The 21,428-nt window shown below is 33.7% G+C and overlaps 2 protein-coding genes across 2 annotated transcripts; one reads left to right on the top strand and one right to left on the bottom strand.

Annotated features, from left to right (window-relative positions):
- Positions 1-3,648: 3,648 nt before the first annotated feature.
- LOC128156886 (T-complex protein 1 subunit alpha-like) lies at positions 3,649-11,020 on the bottom strand. Its single transcript, XM_052819213.1, has 12 exons — positions 10,865-11,020; positions 10,111-10,196; positions 9,874-10,002; positions 9,631-9,728; positions 6,039-6,149; positions 5,626-5,807; positions 5,394-5,520; positions 5,104-5,279; positions 4,783-4,906; positions 4,477-4,669; positions 4,176-4,339; positions 3,649-3,975 (listed from the first exon to the last, which is right to left on the bottom strand). The coding sequence occupies exons 1-12, from the start codon at positions 10,935-10,937 to the stop codon at positions 3,768-3,770; spliced, it is 1,671 nt and encodes a 556-aa protein (XP_052675173.1). The 5' UTR covers positions 10,938-11,020; the 3' UTR covers positions 3,649-3,767.
- A 4,545-nt stretch (positions 11,021-15,565) lies between these two features.
- On the top strand, positions 15,566-19,973 carry LOC128192102 (uncharacterized). The gene is made up of 4 exons (XM_052864554.1): positions 15,566-16,112; positions 17,511-17,618; positions 17,934-18,009; positions 19,328-19,973. The coding sequence occupies exons 3-4, from the start codon at positions 17,978-17,980 to the stop codon at positions 19,947-19,949; spliced, it is 654 nt and encodes a 217-aa protein (XP_052720514.1). The 5' UTR covers positions 15,566-16,112; positions 17,511-17,618; positions 17,934-17,977; the 3' UTR covers positions 19,950-19,973.
- The last annotated feature ends 1,455 nt before the right edge of the window (positions 19,974-21,428 follow it).

Genomic DNA, 21,428 nt, shown 5'->3' with positions numbered 1-21,428 from the left:
CCTGTTTGTACATTTGTACAAGAACAACAACAGAGAAATAAAAGCAAAACTTTAGAATAAATAGTTATCAATTTCAGGCTGATAAATTCCAACTCATATACTTTGATCCACCAGACATATGTAACGTATTACCGGTATTGTTAATCTGTACATATTATGACTTATGCTCGTTTATTTCACTATAACTTTTCAGAGCCCGACAGAATAGGTATAAACAAGTAAATGCAAACAGTTAATGTAAATCCAAACCAAATAAAATTTGGCGATCAACTTACCTTTCTAAATTTTTATATGTAATTGATTTAGTTTGTATTGCTTGCTAATTACAATGTATCTCGTAAAACAGGATCGTCATTTCGCTATAACGACATCTATTCTCAGAATATAATACATTATACAATATAATGTATACCTGATTATGGATCAGGGTTCCAATTTGGTAAAATACCCCATCAATCTGATACCCGATTAATGGGCGAATACTGAACGACAGATAGCCCTATTAATAAAAATACAAGACTGATATAAAAACTTTCATATACATGTACTTTGATTCAATAAGAATTTAATTTGATCATTATTAAGTGAAACTCAGTATATTGCATTAAAATTACATTAAAATAAGAAACAGATTAATTAATGGAGAATTAGTAAGTAAAAGGTCAACTAACAGTATATGTCCTGAAGTCTTTCGTAATTAATAAATGAAAATAGTCAGGTAGTCAAAATATCTCAGGAACAAACTTGACCTCTTAAATAACTGGCTGAAAAAAACTATCGCTCTCTCACTGACCAGCACAAAGAACTTCGCGAGAATGAAAAACACGGATCTCTAAACTACCCTCACGACTTATTTGAATAAGTAAAATAAAAACCAAAGGCATTGTATTCTTTTATTTATTACGGAAAATCAAAACATCACGGATATTCAAATACGCGTATTGTAGAAATTAATAGTTGCATTTGATATTTAATCATTTCAATAAAACAAATTAAAAATAACACTCTACCACAAAATCATGATCCCCATTGGTAGGGTGAGGCCACAATGGGGGTCGAATTTTTACATATATAAATATATATATATATAGAGTAAAAAAAGTTCTTCTCAGAAACCGATTGGCCAGAGTAGCTGTTACTTGTGTGGAAGCATATTCAGGTAGGGTAGATTATAGTTTGTTCAAATCACGATCCCCGGGGGTAGGGTGGGGCCACGATGGGCGGGGGTCGAATTTTTTCATAGGAATATATATAGAAAAATCTTTAAAATTTCTTCTTTTTTGAAACCAATTGACCAGAAAAGCTAAAACTCTAAACCTCAGATAGTGCAGTTTCAAGTTTGTTCAAATCATGATCTCTGAGGATTGGGTCACAATGGTGGGACGAATTTTTATACTGGAATATATAATAGAGAAACATCTTTAAAATCTCCTCTTAAACATGTGTAGAAAAGCTGTAACTTCAGTGAAAGCAACCTTAGATAGCGTGAATTCAAATTGGTCAAAATCATAATCTTCAGTGGTAGGGTGAGGCTACATTGGAGGGAGGTCCAATTTTACAAATGAAAACATTTTAAATTACGATATTCACAAAGACTAAAATGTTTTAATCGATGGTTTACTTAAATGCAAGTATTTTGCTATATAGCTGATTATTGAAAATTTTGAGACTTTGGCCCCTGGAGAATTCTTGGGCCTCACAAGGAGATCGGAGGTTGATTGAGGTTCATATCCCATTTATAAACAGTTGTTTAAGATCGTCTTAAGAACTACAATGCTCAGTATGTGATATGACTATAAAATAATCCTGATACAAAAGAGGTTCAATGATAATCATAAGAATATCATTGCAGGGAAAAAGTTTTGAAAATCTTTTTATATAAGATCTATTATACTACACTGTCCAGGTATTTTTTACATGACTACATAGAGCTGATTTTATTATGTCTATAGTTTCTCAGGTGAGCAATGTGACACATGGGCCTCTTTTTATGTGGTACTATTGTCGTTCCGAAGTAACACTTCTAAGGGTGACCATCACCATGTACTCTTGCTGATTTATATCATTAAAAGAGAGAACCCATAAAAATCTAAGGCATTTTGGGCCCTATAAATGTTTCATTTTAATATTACATTATTCATTTCTTTCCTTTTTTCTTGATTGTATGGTGTTCCGATGGGGCCACTTCGACCTTCGCACTTTCTCCTTTAGGTCGAGGTGCGAGAGTGCGAAGTTGCGACGGCGAAAGTGCGAAGGTGCAACGGCGAAGGAGCGAAAGTGCGAAGATGCGACGGCGAAGCGCGAAGATGCGATGGCGAAAGTGCGAAGGTGCGAAGGCGAAGGAGCGATACTACTATCGCTCCTTCGCCTTCGCAACTTCGCACTCTCGCCTTCGCACCTTCGCACTTTCGCCTTCGCCTTTTTTGATAGCATTCAGAAAGTCTCGGTCGATTACATACAATTTAATGCAGGCACCGTACTCGCTAATTGCAAGGTTTTCCGATTAATCCATGATATTATTGGTACGCATGCACTAGGCCATTGTGCTTACTATGAATGTTTATAAATATTTTAATGTGTTATGTGACATATATGTTTACCAGTCCTGGCTATGCCTAATCATTATATACTCCACATAAAATGTAATGTCCGCCATAATGTATACATATGCACTTCCAGACTCCTGTCACTTACCAGCAACATTCCAATTTCATTATGCGACACCCCTTGCTCATGTATGGATATAGAGGGGGAGAGAGGGTCCCCCTGAAAATTCAATATTAATAACTTCACACATGCAGTAAAGGGGGAGAGAGGGTCCGGATCCCATCCCCCCGGAAAATTTAATTTTATTAATCATATAATTATAATAAAATCTCCAAAATATGTTTCGGACCCCCCCCCCCCCAACAAATATAATTATCAATCGACCCCCCCCCCCCCCTTAGAAAAAGTTATGGATCTGCGCTGTTGAAAATAAATTCTAAAAAGTTCATCGTCTGCCTCAGATTTCCTTTTATACAGCGAAAATTGTATTTAAACAATAGAGAGCTCCACAATTATAAAAAGGCGAAGGCGAAAGCGCGAAGATGCGAAGGCGAGAGTGCGAAGTTGCGATGGCAAAGGAGCGATATTAGTATCGCTTCTTCGCCTTCGCATCTTCGCGCTTCGCCCTTTTGCTCCTTCGCCGCCGCACTCTCGCCTTCGCAACTTCGCACCTCGACCTAAAGGCGAATGTGCGAAGGTCGAAGTGGCCCCATCGGAACACCATATGATTGGGACGTTATTCTGATATTAGATAATTATGGTGTTCCGATGGAGCTACTTCGACCCTACGTAAGCTTATCTTAAACATCTAGGGTTTTTTGCAAACTTGAATTAAAATATATTTGAAAATATTCAATTGAAAAAACTAAATTCAAAATTGTATTTTACGACTTAACTGAATGGGCATTTGCGCGTTCTTATCCCCCTATCTTCTTTCTTATTACATGTATATATTATAATCAATTACATACAAAATCATTTTTACATTATGTGCTTTAAAATGGCCTACTAATAGACTTCTTTCAGCAATATGCTTGTTATGGTTAAAATGATCACATTTTTTATTTCTCAAGCATCTTGTGAAACCAGGAAAGAAAAAGATTTAGGAATAAGTTACTTTATTTTCATTATCAAGCACAATCATAGCAAAATGAAGGGTATAGATTTTCTATTGTTCATCAGTTCATGGATTTATATACAGATAAGGTTTGTTCATGGATTTACAGCTCGCCGGCATTGAGAGCGTCCTGGTAGGTTTTGCCCCGCCCCCTTTCCTGGTCCACAAGCTTGATCATGTCATCAATTCTCAGAATGGTGATGGCAGCCTCGGTGGCAAACTTGAGGGACTTGATTTTGGACATTGCGGGCTCCAATACTCCAGCCTTTTTGTTGTCTCTTACTGTGCCTTGATACAGGTCCAGGCCAACCCTACACAGATCAAAATAAAGTTTACAATCTGCAAAGGCCATTCAGTCTTTTAAAATTTTTGTTTCAAAAATATTGTTGTAATGTTTCTATACATTCTAAACATTGCACTTACTCTTCATGTAAATACTTTGCATGTTAACCTTTAAAATCTGGTTCTATAAATGCTTAAAATTTACATTTGTTCTGACAGAAAACCTTACCATCTAAGGTCCTTGTGCTCTTGCTTGGTTTGAGACATGTTATGGTAGGCCCTTAATTTGGCAACAAGGTCTGTAGCATCCTGGGCTGCATTTATTCCTAGCTGTTTAGGGATTACTAACAGAGATCTTGCAAATTCAGCAATAGCTAGCTGTTCCCTTGAACCCTGTCAACAAGCCAAAGGCATTCGTTAGATACAAGTTGTATAAATTTGTTTTGAAGAAACCTCTCATTTAAAATACCAAGTTTTTTCTTCTCTCAAATCGATTAAAAATTGAACAGCACTTCACATGTAAATCTTACCAAAGAGGTGGCAAAGTTTTCTAGGTAAATCGACAGGGCAGCCTCTACTGCTCCACCCCCAGGGACGACAGACTTGGACTCGAGGACTCTCTTCACAACACACAGGGCATCATGGACAGAGCGCTCCATCTCATCACACATAAAGTCATTAGCTCCTCTCAAGATAATAGAAGCTGCTGTTCTAGCCTTTGGTCTGAAAAGTCAAATACATTAATGTTTAAATATATTCAACTTTATTGAAAGCTGAAAGCTTAGTTATTTCTTCAAAAGCAAGATTTTCTTCAGTGATGTAGTGTTTGCTCCTACCCTTTCACAAGAATGAGTTCATCATCACAAATACGTTCTTGAACAACTTCCTCTGCACTTCCTAACATGGAGGCATCAAAAGACTCCTCTCCTTCCAGATTAGCCAAGGTCATTACTAACTGACCTGAAAGATAGAATCATACAAATTGCTCATGTGAAACAAATTCCTACAAACTACAGTATGTCTATATCATACACATACAGTCTGAGGTGGTACAATGATTTTATGTATGGAATATGCATTGTTTCTTTAATATCCTTGTCCAATATATATTCTTGTACTTGTTTTTAATTTATTGGATAAAACCAAGTATTTTATACCTCCTGTAGCTTTGGCGATCCTCTTGAGGTCCACCTTCTTACAGCGCCTGACAGCGAGGGCTCCGGCCTCCACAAAATACTTCAGACACAAGTCATCAATTCCTCCGGTGGTCAGAATTACATTGGCTCCAGCTCCTAAAATCTTCTCTATCCTTTCCTTTGTAATATCATACTCTCTGGAAGAAAAAGTTATTGAGACATTATCTTTTGATGTAGATTTAAAAAAAAAAATTCTCCCATTAAGTTACAGATACATGTGAGCTTTATGAATGTCAGTATATATTTTTTACCTTTGTCGTACACCATCTAATTGTTCAGGACTATCTATTAAAACTTGAACACCCATTTTCATCTTTGTCTTCTGTAAACTAAAGTCTAAGCAAGCTATCTTTGCCCCTACTACTTTTTTGGTCATAGCTACAATAAAAACAAAAAAAATAAAATTAAAGTCTTACAAATCAAGTTGTAATCATACTGGTTTGTTCAGTACTATGTCTGTTTTAACGAACAAAAGAATTTTACCTTGAGAGGCTACAGTACAGTTGAGGGCATATCCATGAACCATGGTGCTTTCTTTAGAACTTTTCCCATGAGCCTTTAGAACATTGATGGCTTTGATTGGATATTTGTAACCTCCTTTACCATCAGAGGTCTTGATTGCATTGGCAGCTTCCACAACCATATTAGAGAAGAAATCTGATTCACTGGAAGCTATGTTAAGGAAAGTACTAAGGAGAGGAACTTGTAAGTTGTTAGAACTTGTTTCTGATCCTTTTGTTTAGTCAATAAAATATGTTCAAAACAAAACAACTGTTTGCTGAAACACTAGAAGAAATTCATAATGCAATATCATTAATCAGTATTTAGAATTTATTTCAGCATCTCGAAACTCCCTGCCAAACAATGTCAGTGCCTTGTTTGAAAAGAAAGGATACGATCCTATGATTTTACTAGACATGCTCGTCTTGGCAGCGTTTATGATGCATTCCTTTCCTAATTCCTCGACATTGATGGTCAAATGCTCTTGAATGTATTTGCAAGCTTCCCTGAAAATAACAGTCATGTATTACTTGAAAACATATTGCTCCTCACATGTCTGCCTTATAATGAAATGTACCTCTTCTGCCATTGTATCAGGAAAATTCACAGCATTTGCTAAACGTTTCAACAAGTGGACTTGGAAAAGAATCCTGATTTTTCTTTTTCCCATGCGTATAACTGTTAAATGCTATAAAGCAGCACAGCAAATAAATGGGAGATGGTCTGGCATTGGTTTGATTATTAGTGTCATATAATGTTGGGTTTGCCAGGACTTATTGATCGTTATATCCAGTATATTAGTTGACACCATTCTGAATGATGTAATGAATAGCAAAAATGTAACAAGAAAATTTTCACAGCAATTGTCTTGATAGTGACAAGTGCCCTGGCACAATCTTGCCATATTGCTGTTTCCCATGCGTATAACTGTTACACACACACATATAGGTATGCACAGCAAATAAATGGGAGAGTATGTATTATAGAAGTGATATCTTTAAAATGTCTGTTATGCATCTCGTATATAAAACTTTGTATTGTGTATAAGAGGAGAAGCAAATAAATGGGAGAGAATTATGGCAGAGAAACTTTCAATAATTCTCATCCTCATCTCTCATATTATATTTAGAAAATAAATGATAAATGGCTGAACATCTATTTCATTGAATAAATACGCTTGAGTATAGGTTTTTTAAATATCAGACAAAGATTTATGTCAAAAAGCAAAATTAACCAGACTTATTGAAAACATTTATGGGATAATATATTTTATTTGCTAAATCATCAAACTGAAGAATCTAAAGTCATAGCCAATTGTGCCACACACCAATTTCATATGAAATGAGCATTCCTAACAATTAATTTCACATGAAATTTATGAAAACTTCCTGTACTTGATTTTGACAACGTATCACTTTCACTTAAATGTTAACCACTAGATGTACACTCAACAAAAATTCTAAGAGTTCACCATGATAAAAAGAATAATTTTAAAATTACGAAATTGGTATTTTTGTGCGCATGCCTAATATGATTGGCATTTTTTTGTTATTGATATTATTCTTTGGTTATAGTTAAAAAAGAAAACCACTTAACGTGACCAAAATTATCACCAAACACAGCCTGCTTTGTTTCTTCAGCAAATTTCACTCACTTTAAACTTTCTATTTATTTTGTCCTCGACGATGTTTTCAATATTAAGCAATCTGAAGGAAACTTTACTTTGATATAATTTTTCTATCTGACAAGTGTTACATCACAACTATACAAAAGCTTGGAGTGAAATTCAACCTAACTAGAAGTGTTTGTGATATTTAGCAAAGGTGAAGGTCTTGGGTTGCAACCAGAGGTCAAGGTAAATGCATTGTTCTTAACAATTTGAAAGTAAAGTGAAAATCAGTCACACCGACGGCAAGAAAAATACATGTGTTTATTTTATATAGGAAATACATTATACTGGGTGAACATTTATAAGTTTTGTTGAGTGTATTTCATGCATAAATATCTCTAACATGATATGTATATTAAACAAAATTGCCTGTGTATACAAAACATACTAAAATCTTAAATAAACAAGAGGCCAATTGGCCTTAACGGTCACCTGAGTAGCATATATCCCATACACAAAGTTGTCATGGAGTCTCATATATGCATCTAATTAATTAGGTTTCATACTGGAGTAGAAAAATTATAAATTTGTAATGACGACCACATTTCAAAAAGAACTGTGAAACCTATTATTTTGGTGAAAAACTACAAGATCTGGTCTACACAATCATGAATTCAGTTTTCCTTTCAGGTGTGTGGGAGTAAAGAAAATACTTTTTTAACGTTATATGCATTAACATCTATACATTCATTTTGGCCCTGCCCTAGAGTCAAAACCCATCCTTGAGGGGACATGAAAATTAAAATTTCAGTAGAGGACTTCCTGGTAAACATAATTATTAGTCAGGTTTTTAATACAGATGTGTGAGAATAGAGAAGAAAATTTTTAAACATTATATGCATTAACACTATATTGCCATATTGCGCCCCCCCCCTTCATGTTCTGAACCCCTGACCCAGGGGCCATGAATTTCACAATTTAGGTAAAGGAGATTGTGGATATTATAACCATGTATTCATTTTTTTGCCCACATGTGTGGGAGTAGAGAAGAAGATTTTTTAAGATTTAAAACATTTTTACTAAATGGCCATATTGGCCCAACCCTAGAGCCTGAACACCTAACAAAGGGGTCATGAATTTCACAATTTTAGTAGAGGCCCCCATGGACATCATAACCATGTATTCAGTTTTTTGCTCACATGTGTGGGAGTAGAGAAGAAGATTTTTTAAGATTTAAAAAAGTTTTACTATATGCCATATTGGCCCCACCCTAGAGCCTGAACACCTAATAAAGGGGTCATGAATTTCACAATTTTGGTAGAGGGCCTCAAGGACATCATAACAATGCATTTAATTTTTAACGAATATATATGGGAGTAGAGAAGAAGATTTTCTAAGATTTAATACATTTTTACTATTTGGCCATATTGGCCCCACCCTAGAGCCTGAACCCCTGACCCAGGGGTCATGAATTTCACAATTTAGGTTGAGGGCTTCATGGACATCATTATCATGCATTTAGTTTTTGACAAATGTATATGGTAGTAGAGAAGAAGATTTTCTAAGATTTAATACATTTTTACTATATGGCCACATTGGCCCCACCCTAGAGCCAAACCCCTGACCCAGGGGCCATAAATTTCACAATTTTGGTAGAGGGCTTCATGGAAAACATAACCATGCATTTAGTTTTTTCCTCACATGCGTGGGAGTAGAGAAGAAGATTTTTGAAAATTTGGCTTTTTTTGCATATTTGGCCCCGCCCGTGGCACCCCAGGGGTGGTAGAACCATGAATTTCACAATTTAGATTCTTCTTACCATAGAGATGCTTCACACCAAAAATGGTAACGATTGGCCCGGTAGTTTTCAAGAAGAAGTTAAAAATGTAAAATTGTTAACGCACGACGCACAGACGCACGACGCACAACGCACGACGACGGACGAAGACCAATTGCAATAGGTCACCTGAGTGACTCAGGTGACCTAAAAATATTTAATCAGAACAAGGTTTTTTAAAAGCATTTTGAATGTAACAAGAAAAATTTCACAGCATTTGTCTTGATATTGACAAGTGCCCTGGCACAATCTTGCCATGTTGCTGTTTCCCATGCGTATAACTGTTACACACACACACATAGGTATGCACAGCAAATAAATGGGAGAGTATTACAGAATAGATACCGCTAAGAATTATCCTTTATCTAGTATTATGTATCAGGTGACTATCAAATAAGTTTCAATAAAAATCACCCAAAAAATTGAAACGCAAAACATAAGTTTAAAGATGAATTAAAGAAGTAATGGCATAAAATAGGATTGTTTCTACAGTCTTGATTTTCATGCTATGTAGGTAATTGCCTTTTCTTTTATTGCTTACTTGCATGCCAGTCTGTATCCACTAATAATGGAGGTGGGGTGGATCCTACATTTCACCAACTCATCTGCATTCTTTAGAAGTTCAGCAGCAATGATCACCTGTATTAAAAAATTAAATTGAACAATAACATGCTGCACTTCTATCATTAATCAGAGCAGTTACTTTATATAAGCTTGGTGGAAAGTTATCTGTATTTGGGCTGAAGCACAACAAGAAATTACTGGGACAACATTTAGATCTTACAACAGATGTGGTTCCATCGCCGACTTCTTGGTCCTGAAGTTCTGCTAGTTCTACAAGGACCTTTGCTGCTGGGTGTTCAACTTCCAAAAGCTTTAGGATTGTTGCGCCATCATTGGTGATTGTTACATCCTTTAAATGTAATGTCACTGGTTAGTCAACTATTTAAATCATTATTTTAGTATCCTATCATTGTAAAATTAATTATAACTGTAAGCTACACCATGATTCAATACTTACTCCAATGTCATCGACCAACATTTTATCGAGACCAACTGGTCCAAGACTGCTTTTGACAATGTTTGCAATGGAACTAGCTGCAAGAACTGCAATGAGAAAGTAATAAATGAGTCTTTATAAATATACTGAATAAACTCATTTCATGAAGTTAAATCAAAAATAATTTTTAAATCACACATTGTCAAATCTGAAACAATACATCAAGCAATATTGATATAAAACAATCCATTAATTAAAAGCTATTAACTCTAGAAAGGAATATTGTTTAATTATATACAAATGATGAAAACCATTTATAGAGGGAGAGTTTATTCTTGTTTACTACTTTACTGAACATATATCAAAATTATTAAATTGGGAAGATACATATTTCAGGCATTCATATATTATGATAATATTATTACAATATTAATAATAAATTCAATACTTTTCACCCCCCCCCCCCCCCCTCTTTTTTTTTATAAAACAAAATATTTGTCAATGAGTTTTACTTATTTACATCTGCATTCGATTTGATGCCTTTTTAGAAAAACCAACTAAATCAGAATCAATCATAAAATTCGTTTAGATTTTAATTTCAATTCCCAACCCCTTCATACTAGTCCAAACATGTGGAACATTCTCGTAGCCATGTGCTTTCCATGAGAACTACATAAACAATAACAGTATAGCCTCACAGTGTGAATACACGAAATAAAGAAAACAAAACAATGTTGTAGAAACTTTCAGTCGATATTTTCGACCAGAAACAAACCATTTTGTGTCCTCACAGACTGTCCCGTCGTTCTGTCTCCTCCTACAGTGAGAGTCGGTGAGGTGTCCGCCATGATGATTCCTGTTTTGTGAAGAGGTTCGCTAACTGTTCGTGCCTCTCTTATTTCGGTTCACTTCCGGTCGGACTCGCAGTGATTGTACAACGGAATGGAACACCCACTATTCTTTATTTTTTTTATCAAAGATAATATCGACTGATTCTTATGAAAAATTTGCAGTAAATGGGTATTTGTTACACGTCTTTTGATTAAATATTTATCATAATGATCAAAATTTTGTCAACGATGAAAATAAAATTTTAAATGCGGCAAATATTTTAATATTTAAAAATTATTATCATTATTGAAATTTCACAGAAGACGCAAAAAAAGAAAAACATGAATACAATATATTCAGAACTTTTTTTATTTCTTCAAATAAGATACGATAGTCGCAACATTTGATATGAATTTAATTTTGAATTCAAGTAAGAAAGCCAGATGAAGGAAAGCCAATAGTTCATGAGTCAATAGAAAGAAAATAAAATACCTAACAGCATAATTACATTGAAACCTTTTTAATTACGAACTCGGATATCATATAGCAAATTCACAAATGTAGCGAAGTTTTAATACATTTCCGAGTATTAAAGAGCATGCAGACACCCACATTGCTCAAATCATAACAATACGGTTCAACGTGTACATGTATATACTGAATTAGGGGTATAGTATAAATGTAGATTCCCATTACTTGAGTTACTTTAAAATTTCGCTATAACCAAATTTACTATATATGGATGCTGATCAATACAAGTGTAAGGCACGTCAAACTCACAAAAATGGGTTAAACATAGTTTCACATTGATAATCCTTAAGGATGACGTTTACTCAGAATGAAAAAAAATTCCACTGATGATAATGAAAAACCAACTATTGTGTGTTATAGACCTTACATGATAGTGTTATTCCTCACTTTCAAAAAAGTAGGTCAATGACCTACTTTTTGAGTTAATGGCCATTTAATATTTTTTGAAAATTGAAGAAAAATCAATAAAAATTGTACACTATGATTGAAATTTTCTTAATTATGAAAATAATACAAATAGCTTAACTCTTTCAGAAATGAAATACAGTTTATGAATGGCAGTGACATCAAATAGATACAAAGCTTGAAGTTTTCATTCACAATTTTTAAAGATATTCTAGTTCGAATTTCCTCTATCAGTTTTAAAATTACTGCCCTTTTTTGATTCAATATAACCAAAAACTGAATGATGATATTGCTAAAACATTTATAGTATTAAACTAAGTATATTGACCTTTTTCTGCTGGCATAAAATTTATATGAGGTCAATGATCAAAATTTTGAGATATTTTGTCTTTTATCATTTTTAAGCATTTTTCAATATTTTTGAAGTGTGTGCCAAACAATTATCTAAACGAAAAAGCAAGATAAAACCAACAGAAAATATGCAAAATAATGTTGACTTACAAATAAAATCTTAACTTTAAATATTATAGTACTATCAAAAATATTTCAGTGAAAAACAAAATCTGAAAAATTTAGTCGGAATTTCCTCTGTTTTACTAAAAGTCAGAGCCTAATTCCATAACTAAGTAAAAATATCGATTGTTATGTCAATTATAATTCTTTTCATAAATACTTTTTGTATTTAAAACAAATTTTACTCATGAAATTGAACTTTTTAACAATCCGGATTTGAGAACTCAAACCCTGAGTAAACAACTAACGATTCAAATTTCAGCCAAATGAATCTAATTTTCCTTGATAAAATAAGCTGACGTCTTACAAACGTTAGCTATGCGTTTGATTTCGACTGATTCAAACGTCAAATCATAACAAAGTTGTTTACTTCTTCTTTGACTAAAAACAGATCTGCCTAACGAAAATGGTATATCTGAAATAGACAGGTACGTCTGATTTTATCCGCTTCAAAAATTAAAGGGTCGTGGTCACGATTTTGGTCAAATTCTATTTTTCTGTTTTTATTATTTAAAATGCTTTAGGAATTCATTTCTAATAATCAAATGAAATTTAAGAGTCAATTGCAGAGTTATAAGCAAGATACATGGCTCAAAATTCTTTGTTATGTAAACAATGCTCGTGCCCTGTTTTTGTTTACATAGGTTCAATATACATGTAAAAAATCTTTTTCAAGCTGATTTGTCGACCCCCCCCCCCCCCTCCCCTATTTTAAGCATAAATAAACAGTTTCGAACGTTTAACACATTCATTTGAAGTCAAAAATTGGAATTTCACTTCAACATTCAAAATGTAAACAAAAGCTTTGTTTACATAGCAAAGAATTGTAAGCTCTGTAACTCGCTCATTACTCAACGAATGACACTCAAATATTAGTTGCCTATCAAAAAGCCTTACTGAAGCATTGTGAACATTACAGGGACTTGGACACGATTTTAGATCAAAAATTTTATTTCTATTTTTTATGTATAAAATGATTTACTTGTGCATTTTAAATGATTGACCAAAATATCGAATGTTAAAGTCAAGTTACAAGCGAGATACAGAGGTAAGAATTGATTGTTATGTAAACAAAGCTCGAGTCTTATAGTTGTTTACAAAATATGTAATGTAGAAAATTACCATTTTTTAGACAAAATGACATGTAAAAAACAATTTAAACTTATTCAATATCTTCATAAATACTATTATCAACAGAAGAAAGATACATTTGATTGAAACTTACACCAATACAACACATATGTAAAAAATGACAATATTTGAGATTTGTTTACAAAACAAAGAATAATGAACTCTGTATCTTGCTTGTAACTTGATATTTTACTTTCAAATTTTGACATAGCATTATAAACTTCTATATTAATCAATATAAACATTGAAAATGAAAAAAAATATATGAAAATTTTAAGTCAAATCGTGTCCAAGTCCCTTTAAAGTCGGAAGAATTATTTTTGACCAAAATCGTGACCATGCCCCTTTAAGTCTTCCAGGCTCCATCCCGTCACTATTTGACAATCCTATTCGTCTTTATTTCCTATACACTGGCTGAAGGTCCCGTTTCCATGTATTTTTTTCGATATTCATAATAAAAATAGAAACACACAACAGAAATCACTTTACGAATTTTTTTTTTTTATTTTTTTCTAGTTTTTTTCGTGTAAAAAGAGGGAAAACGGCAAAAAGAAAAGCTTGGACTTTTCCCCCTTATCTAAGATGTTAACTGTTAAGCTCTTTACTGATTAGTTTGTGCATGTATTTATAATTATAATATTATAATAAAAAAATTAAGGAAACGGAACTTGGAAAAGAGTGTTTTATATTTTTTGATATATACATAATTCACTTTAATCTGTATAAACTCATGTAAAGTCTTTTAAAAAACGTCTCTATGACATAAGATAATGACGTCGATCTAAACAAACTTTCACTTTCAACGTCATGCTGAGTTTAATCTCAGCGAGATTCGTCGAGACTGAAATTTTTTTGACGGACGTCTAGCGAGATTTTTTTGACGGACGTCTCTTCCGAATCTCAGACCAGTGCCACACAAAGTGATTCGGGAAAATTTGCCCCAACTTCGGCCGGTTGTTATGTTAGAAATACTCCGAATTAAATCATCTGCTCGCTTCAACTTTATACTTTGAACATCCCTTTAACTCCCTATCAACATAAAATGTTAGGTTCCTACCGTTAAAAGATTTATATCCCACAAAATATGAACTTGTTTATTTTTCAATTCATTTCCACACTCATTCACATCTCCAATGCTGAAGAGTTCCAGTCAAGGTTACAAATAGCCTGTTTCAGAATATGTCGTACTCAAAGGTTTCAACCTTATTATTTTATGAATATTACATTATAAAATTAAAAGATTTAGTTATAAATACGGGATATTTCCTTTTAATTTATTATAAATTCCATATTTTATTTTTTTGGCAAAAAACTTGACATCTAAATGCTTTAATAAAGTTTCTGTTTGCCCATTATAGTTTTCTATGTAAAACTACGAATACGACAGACTTTGAAACAGTCTATTTATGACCTTGACTGGAACTCTTCAGCATTGGAGATGTGAATGAGTGTGGAAATGAATTGAAAAATAAACAAGTTCATATTTTGTGGGATATAAATCTTTTAACGGTAGGAACCTAACATTTTATGTTGATAGGGAGTTAAAAGGATGTTCAAAGTAAAAGTTGAAGCGAGCAGAAGATTTAATTCAGCGTATTTCTAACATAACAACCGGCCGAAGTTGGGGCAAATTTTCCCGAATCACTTTGTGTGGCACTGGTCTGAGATTCGGAAGAGACGTCCGTCAAAAAAATTTCAGTCTCGACGAATCTCGCTGAGATTATGCTGAGTTATGATCAAACGTACGTTGCTGTTCGAAATTCTACTGTTCATTAAAAAATTACGATATAATGCACATTGTCACCTGACGTTATGTATTTTTTCATTTTATATTACATTATATATATATATATATATATATATATACACACACACACACACACACTCTAATTAAGTACCTTATTAGGTACTATTGAGGGTATATATTTTTATTTCGAGAAAAATATATAACGTCAGGTGCCTGTGGCAATGCAGTTTATCTGTTCACAGAAATATCTACGGTAGACTTGTTAATAAAAAGTTGTGGACGATATTGATTTTAACCATTTTTATTTTTGTTCGTCACACGACTGATTAGAACAGGTGCCCGTGGGCATCGATAATGGCGTGAAAGTTATTTCATATAGCAACTATGTTGTTTTAATTTGAAAATTTAGGTCGGGATTTGACACTGAACCTGTTGGCAGTACCAATTCTGAACTCGTCGACAGCTCCGAAGTGCAACAATGTAATATCTGAATTATTGATGAACGTTTTATCTAACGTAATTAGGAGTCCTCGCGAATTGTTTTAATTAACTAAATCACTGCACTGTTTGGAGCAACAAACAAACGGAAATGAACAGGTGTGACACTCCTTACTATAGGGGGTGTGATGCAGTAAGCAAATATATGTGTACAGAAAAGCTCAAGTACTTATCGAAATCTTGAGTAAATACTGCTGTCGATTAGGCCGTATTACCTTTTACTCCCAGTGCGCAGTTCCACCGAGCTGCGTGGAAGATATACCCGACCCTTACTTAGTTACTGTAAATAAAAGTGCTGGACGAAGGGGGCTTTAACCCAAAGTGTGACAAGTTACTCCAGAAAATGGATTAATACACACCGTCGCAAGTAAGTCAATTATGGTTGAAATGTGTAATTATTTTTGCTTGTTGAGTAAGTTATTATTTTTTTTTTTGAAAACGGGGTTTTAAAAAAGGACTTCAAAAGGTTAAGATTGAAACAGTTCCAATACAGTTGATGAAGTGACTTAATTAGTGTAAGTGTTGTATAGGGATCGTTTTCTACGAACTCGGGTCGTTTTTAAAATTGTAAGTAAATATTCAATTTTGAGATTATTGCAAATATATAAATGGAATTTACAGTCAGGCGATTAGTGTTGAAATGTATCGGCAGGATTATATACAAAAGATCATTTTTTATCTATTGATTTTACTGCGGACCCAATTCACAGGAACATTTGAACTTACAATGCGCAAACAATGGTCGATACTCATTATTTCTATGTGAAAATATTTTTACTTTGACTGAAACATTTATGTGCGTTATAATGTTGACCCACTTTCAAATCGTGAAATTCATGAATAGGAAGTTAATCTGGATTAGTTATAAAGCCTGCAATAATATAGTAATCCCATAATACAATGTAACCTGCATACACATTTTACCTTCTGTACAATTCTAATCAATTGTTCGATTTTTTTTAAACTTGGAAAGAAATCAATGATATTTTAGATTCAAAACCATGCATCTAATACTCTTTCCTATACAGCTAATACCAGTGTTCTAGAGGAATAATTTCACTCCTCACATAATGTACTCATTCAAATTTTTAACAACCGAACAGAGCAACAAAACTAATTTTAATAGTATCAAATCCGTCTTTACATTTATTGAAAAAGAAAAATCGAATTGAGAAGTTTCAAATCTTTTCTTGCATTTATCGAAAATTGATTTGCGAATTGATTTGCAATAAAGAATCCAGCTGAGATATCCGTGTCGAACACCTAGTGATTTTTTTTTTACACAAACAGGTACATTTTGTCGATAAGCCAGCTATTATTATAAAAGAACGCATAAATTATAAGTGAATGCCGGAGAAACTTTTTTAACCTCTTATTTACAAGACTTCCTTTAAAATCGTTATTTAATTCCATTTTCAAATAAGCTGAAGAAACCAAATACTTTAATGACACCGAGCTTTCTAGATGACATTAAACCCGGTATTTTAAATGTGTTTTACTACCCGACAGGTCCCAAAATAATTCAATCTTAAAGAGATTTGATAAACTACCATTGAATTAAATGAAAGGGAATCAGGTGTAGTGTTTAACAAGTTAGAACATATGTACCATTTTGTCCGTCTAAAAAAGGGTCACCGATTTTTAAAAACAAAATGTAAATTGGTTTAACGTGATGTTGTCAGATGATGATGTATTAGCATATATATAACATGCCATTTACTGTACCAGGGGCTAAGATGAATTTTTATGTAATTTCATTGTGAAGGACACCCTATATTGGCAAACTGACTTCGACCACAGCCAAAATCCGTTTGATGTAAATCCATGCAATATGGCATTGACTGGGCGAATGTGAGGAACTCTCTTTGATATCGTAAGTGTACCTCTCGACTTTATGCAATCAAAGCCTTCCTTGGTATATTCAAGGATTTCTTGTCCTTTTTTTATCTCGCTCCAGTCTTGAAAAATATCCCACTTTCAAGCTCTGCAAGGACGACAATGTTATTAAACTATTATATATAAAACTGCGCTGTTGACTTTTCGATGACACTTTCCGATTGGGCTAAAGAGTTTTGTTTGGCTGAAAAACATGTTATGTCTTTATTAAAGTTTTTTGAGTGGCCCATAGATAACACTGGCAAATAATATATTTATACAAGTTTTGAACGCAGATTTTATTTCATTTCAGAATTTGTCGCACACTTACATCAGAACAAGCCAATCGGAATAAAAATGGCGGTCGCTTTGACTTACAGAGATTATCAGTAAGTATGAAATAACCATTTACAAAAAAATAAGAAGATGAATTATTCATGCGTTACTGAAAATATTGATTTTTCAAAATAATAATCGTGATCTTGGCTTCCTTGATTCATCAAAAATGTAAATTGCAGTGGATGTTATACCGATATTTCATTTATTGTATCTTCTTAACGAATGGTTTTATTTATTAATTCGGATGATCTAAAAGTTCTTCGGTTACAAAATTCAATAAACGTTTACGAAGAAGCTAATTAAAAATGCTAGGACGAAAATACAGATTCGTGTTCTGTGTGCAATATGTTGGTCTGTGAGAATTGATAAGTTACCTTTTTGTTTTACTAGTAATACAGTAATTAGTATTTACTTATTACCAAGACATTCTTTGGTAGATTCTGTTTTAACTGGATAAAATCAATAACCTAACTGCACAAATGATAATTGTCGAAAAAAAAACCCCACACAACATGCATGTTGTTGGGTTTTTGTAGCAATGGTTGTAACCGACCGTAATGTCATTGGAACAAGCAGAGGATGATTCTTTAGTTTTAATTAATTGATTAACATCTTAATTTCTCTAGTATAAGTATCCATTATCGTTGGAAGCAACAGTGTCCACGTTTTTGTTGAAGTGTGTAAAATAACAGATTTTTGATAAGTATGTGATGTAAAAAGAAGATCCAGTATATATATGCTCTGCCACATCGCCAAACATGGTCAATTGGTGCAGTTGACTTATCATTTTATTTAAAAAGTTTACATCTGGTAAGAAAGTTCCCATCTCATATGAACAAAAATTGGCATTTTTATGAAACACATATGTTTAACTTCAAATACTTGGTGGACGTAGCTATTGTATTATATTATGTAAAGTAAGACTTTTCCATTTTATGTCCTTGTACAACACCATCCACACTTTTTGATATTACACGTTTTAGGTTTTTTTTGTTTTTATTAAAACATATACTCTTACCACTTTACAACAATTAGTTTGTATTTATTATATTAAATTTACATTGTAACATTACTGTATTTATACTAACTTTTATTCGCGGCGACTTTATTTCCCCGTTTACTGGAGATACTGGTTCGCAGCGCCTAAGTTTGCGAACAAGTATATTATAGATGTATAAAATATGGGAAATAGTTTATCATAAAAATTTGATGACTATTTCGCAGCGAGAAATATTCGTGAGCGAAATTTTCTCACACGCAAATAAAAATAAGATTACATTAATTCAGTTTAATGCTAAATCAAACAATTTCTCAAGTTATTACATCCATGCCTGCTTAGTTTGTAAAACACTTTAATTTCTCTTTCAGCAATCAAGCCTTCAGCAAGTTCGAGCTGAAAATGATGGAACTGGAAGTTCTAAAGAATGAGGCCAACAAACATGTCGGTCGCCTGAACTCACTAAAAATGCGCTACATGGACTGGTTTTTGCGGAGCCAGCAGTCGTTTTTAGACTCAATGAAGTTGATTCACATTTTGGGAGGTGATTTGTTACCACGTGAAATAAACACAATCCGGAACTACAAGAGGGTCATGAGATTTTCCGGTCAGTTACCAAGCAACGGGACGCCGCGAGACGGCAGTCAAGGAAAAATGTTTGGATTTCTGATGTTCTGGGAAGAGCTTCTTATGTTGAAACGTGATAATGACGCTCTGTACAAGAAAATATGCGATTTCTGCAGTAGTATTCGTCGGTTGAGAGAACCAATGTTGAAAGACGAAATCGACCGCTTGCATCAAAGACTGAACCTTTTACTCTCTGAGGACTTTGATTTCACCTCTCTATCCAACGATCGTCATAACCTGTTTACGTACCGCGTGGCGTTACATGATCACAGGTACCATGGACTCGTTTCCTACATCCCCTATCTGCTGAGCATTGCCAACAAACTGTGTTATTGGACTTCTAAACTCCACATAGAGTTCGTATAACTCAACAACTCTATGTAACTGCGTCTTAGCCCCCCCCCCCCTTTTTTCCCCTAAAAATAAAAACCCATCGTGTCTGTAGACACAATGACTTGTCTTTCAATTATTGTTAGTGCCAACCTTTATTTTTACATTTGAGACTCAATTCTGAATGCACCTCTATATATATGCTGGAACAGACTTGCTCAAGTCTCTTCGTGCGTCAGTTAATTTCAATTTTGCTCTCATCAGTCTATTAGGATGATGTAAAACATACATTGCCAATATTTTTGTAGGTATTTATATTTTTCAAACAAGCATAAAAAAATGGATAAAAAGTATAATATAAAAGCAACGGCATGTAGACTTAAGCAAGTCGAACACAGAAAAATAACATACCCTTTTCAACGTGATATTTGTTTTGTATGCTTACATGTCGATGTTATAAATTAATCAAATAAAATGGAAAAATTGAAATATCTTCCAGCAATGCAGCAATATTCAAAACAGGAAGAGATATCCACTTAGAAAAACAATCCGGGACAAACGACATCATTTTAATGCCTCGTCGATATTGAGGGATTGTAACATAAATAGTTCGTCTTCCAGTCATTAGATAAGGAAAATGTGCATGTTGGGTTTTGATGATTGGGATTCCAAGATTCTGGTTACATCAAATACTTCACATATATATACATCTATGTATTACGTATCATAGTAAACCCATGACCGTATATATAACTTATAATAGGAAAAAGGAGAAAAGCTTTTTGAAGAAAAAGATACACAAGCGTTAAACTTCCTTGTCCGCGTTCTTCTAAGCCCATTGTTCAATTTCATATTTTATGGACCCCTGCCAAGTTTCACCTCTACGATGTTCGATAACTCTTACGGGAAATAAATACAGGTAGCATCATACATGTTGGAATATACGCAATTAAAATGTTCTAAAGGTTTGTATGCCTATTTTTCACAATATAACTCAACATCGATATTAGTTTACAGACAATGTATAAAACATAAAGCTACCATGAATAATGAAAGAGGTCAAAATCATCTACATGTATACACAATTTCAAGATTTCACACAAATATCCACTTTTCATATGTTTCCATTCTTACAAATCAGCTATGCATAAGTGCCAAGGCTTTGTATAACGTCTGGTACAATAGTTGGCTTTTTTTTCATTTATATTTTACGTACGAAGAACATACATAACGAAAGTATGAAATTTATTGGGCTCCCCCTGTGTACAGGCATCAGGGAATCTCAGACTAGTTTGACATCCAGTATCTGGAGGGCTCAAAGAGCATAATCTCGTTCACTCAGAGTAGCAGATTAAATCTCTATTTCTTCAGCCTTGACACTCTAAGGTGGGTACAAAATATTAATACCAATTCAAACATTAGCTAATGTTTTATTATTGGCAACTATTTGAATTCTTTCAAATACCCTGTAGGTGGTAACGCAAGTCTCTTTATTCATTCTGTGCAGATTCATGT

Source organism: Crassostrea angulata, chromosome 7, assembly GCF_025612915.1.
Source record: "Crassostrea angulata isolate pt1a10 chromosome 7, ASM2561291v2, whole genome shotgun sequence".
In the NCBI taxonomy this organism is placed as follows: Eukaryota; Metazoa; Mollusca; class Bivalvia; order Ostreida; family Ostreidae; genus Magallana; species Magallana angulata.
The sequence above is the reverse complement of the archived record's forward strand: the minus strand, read 5'-3'. Positions and strand labels throughout refer to the sequence as shown.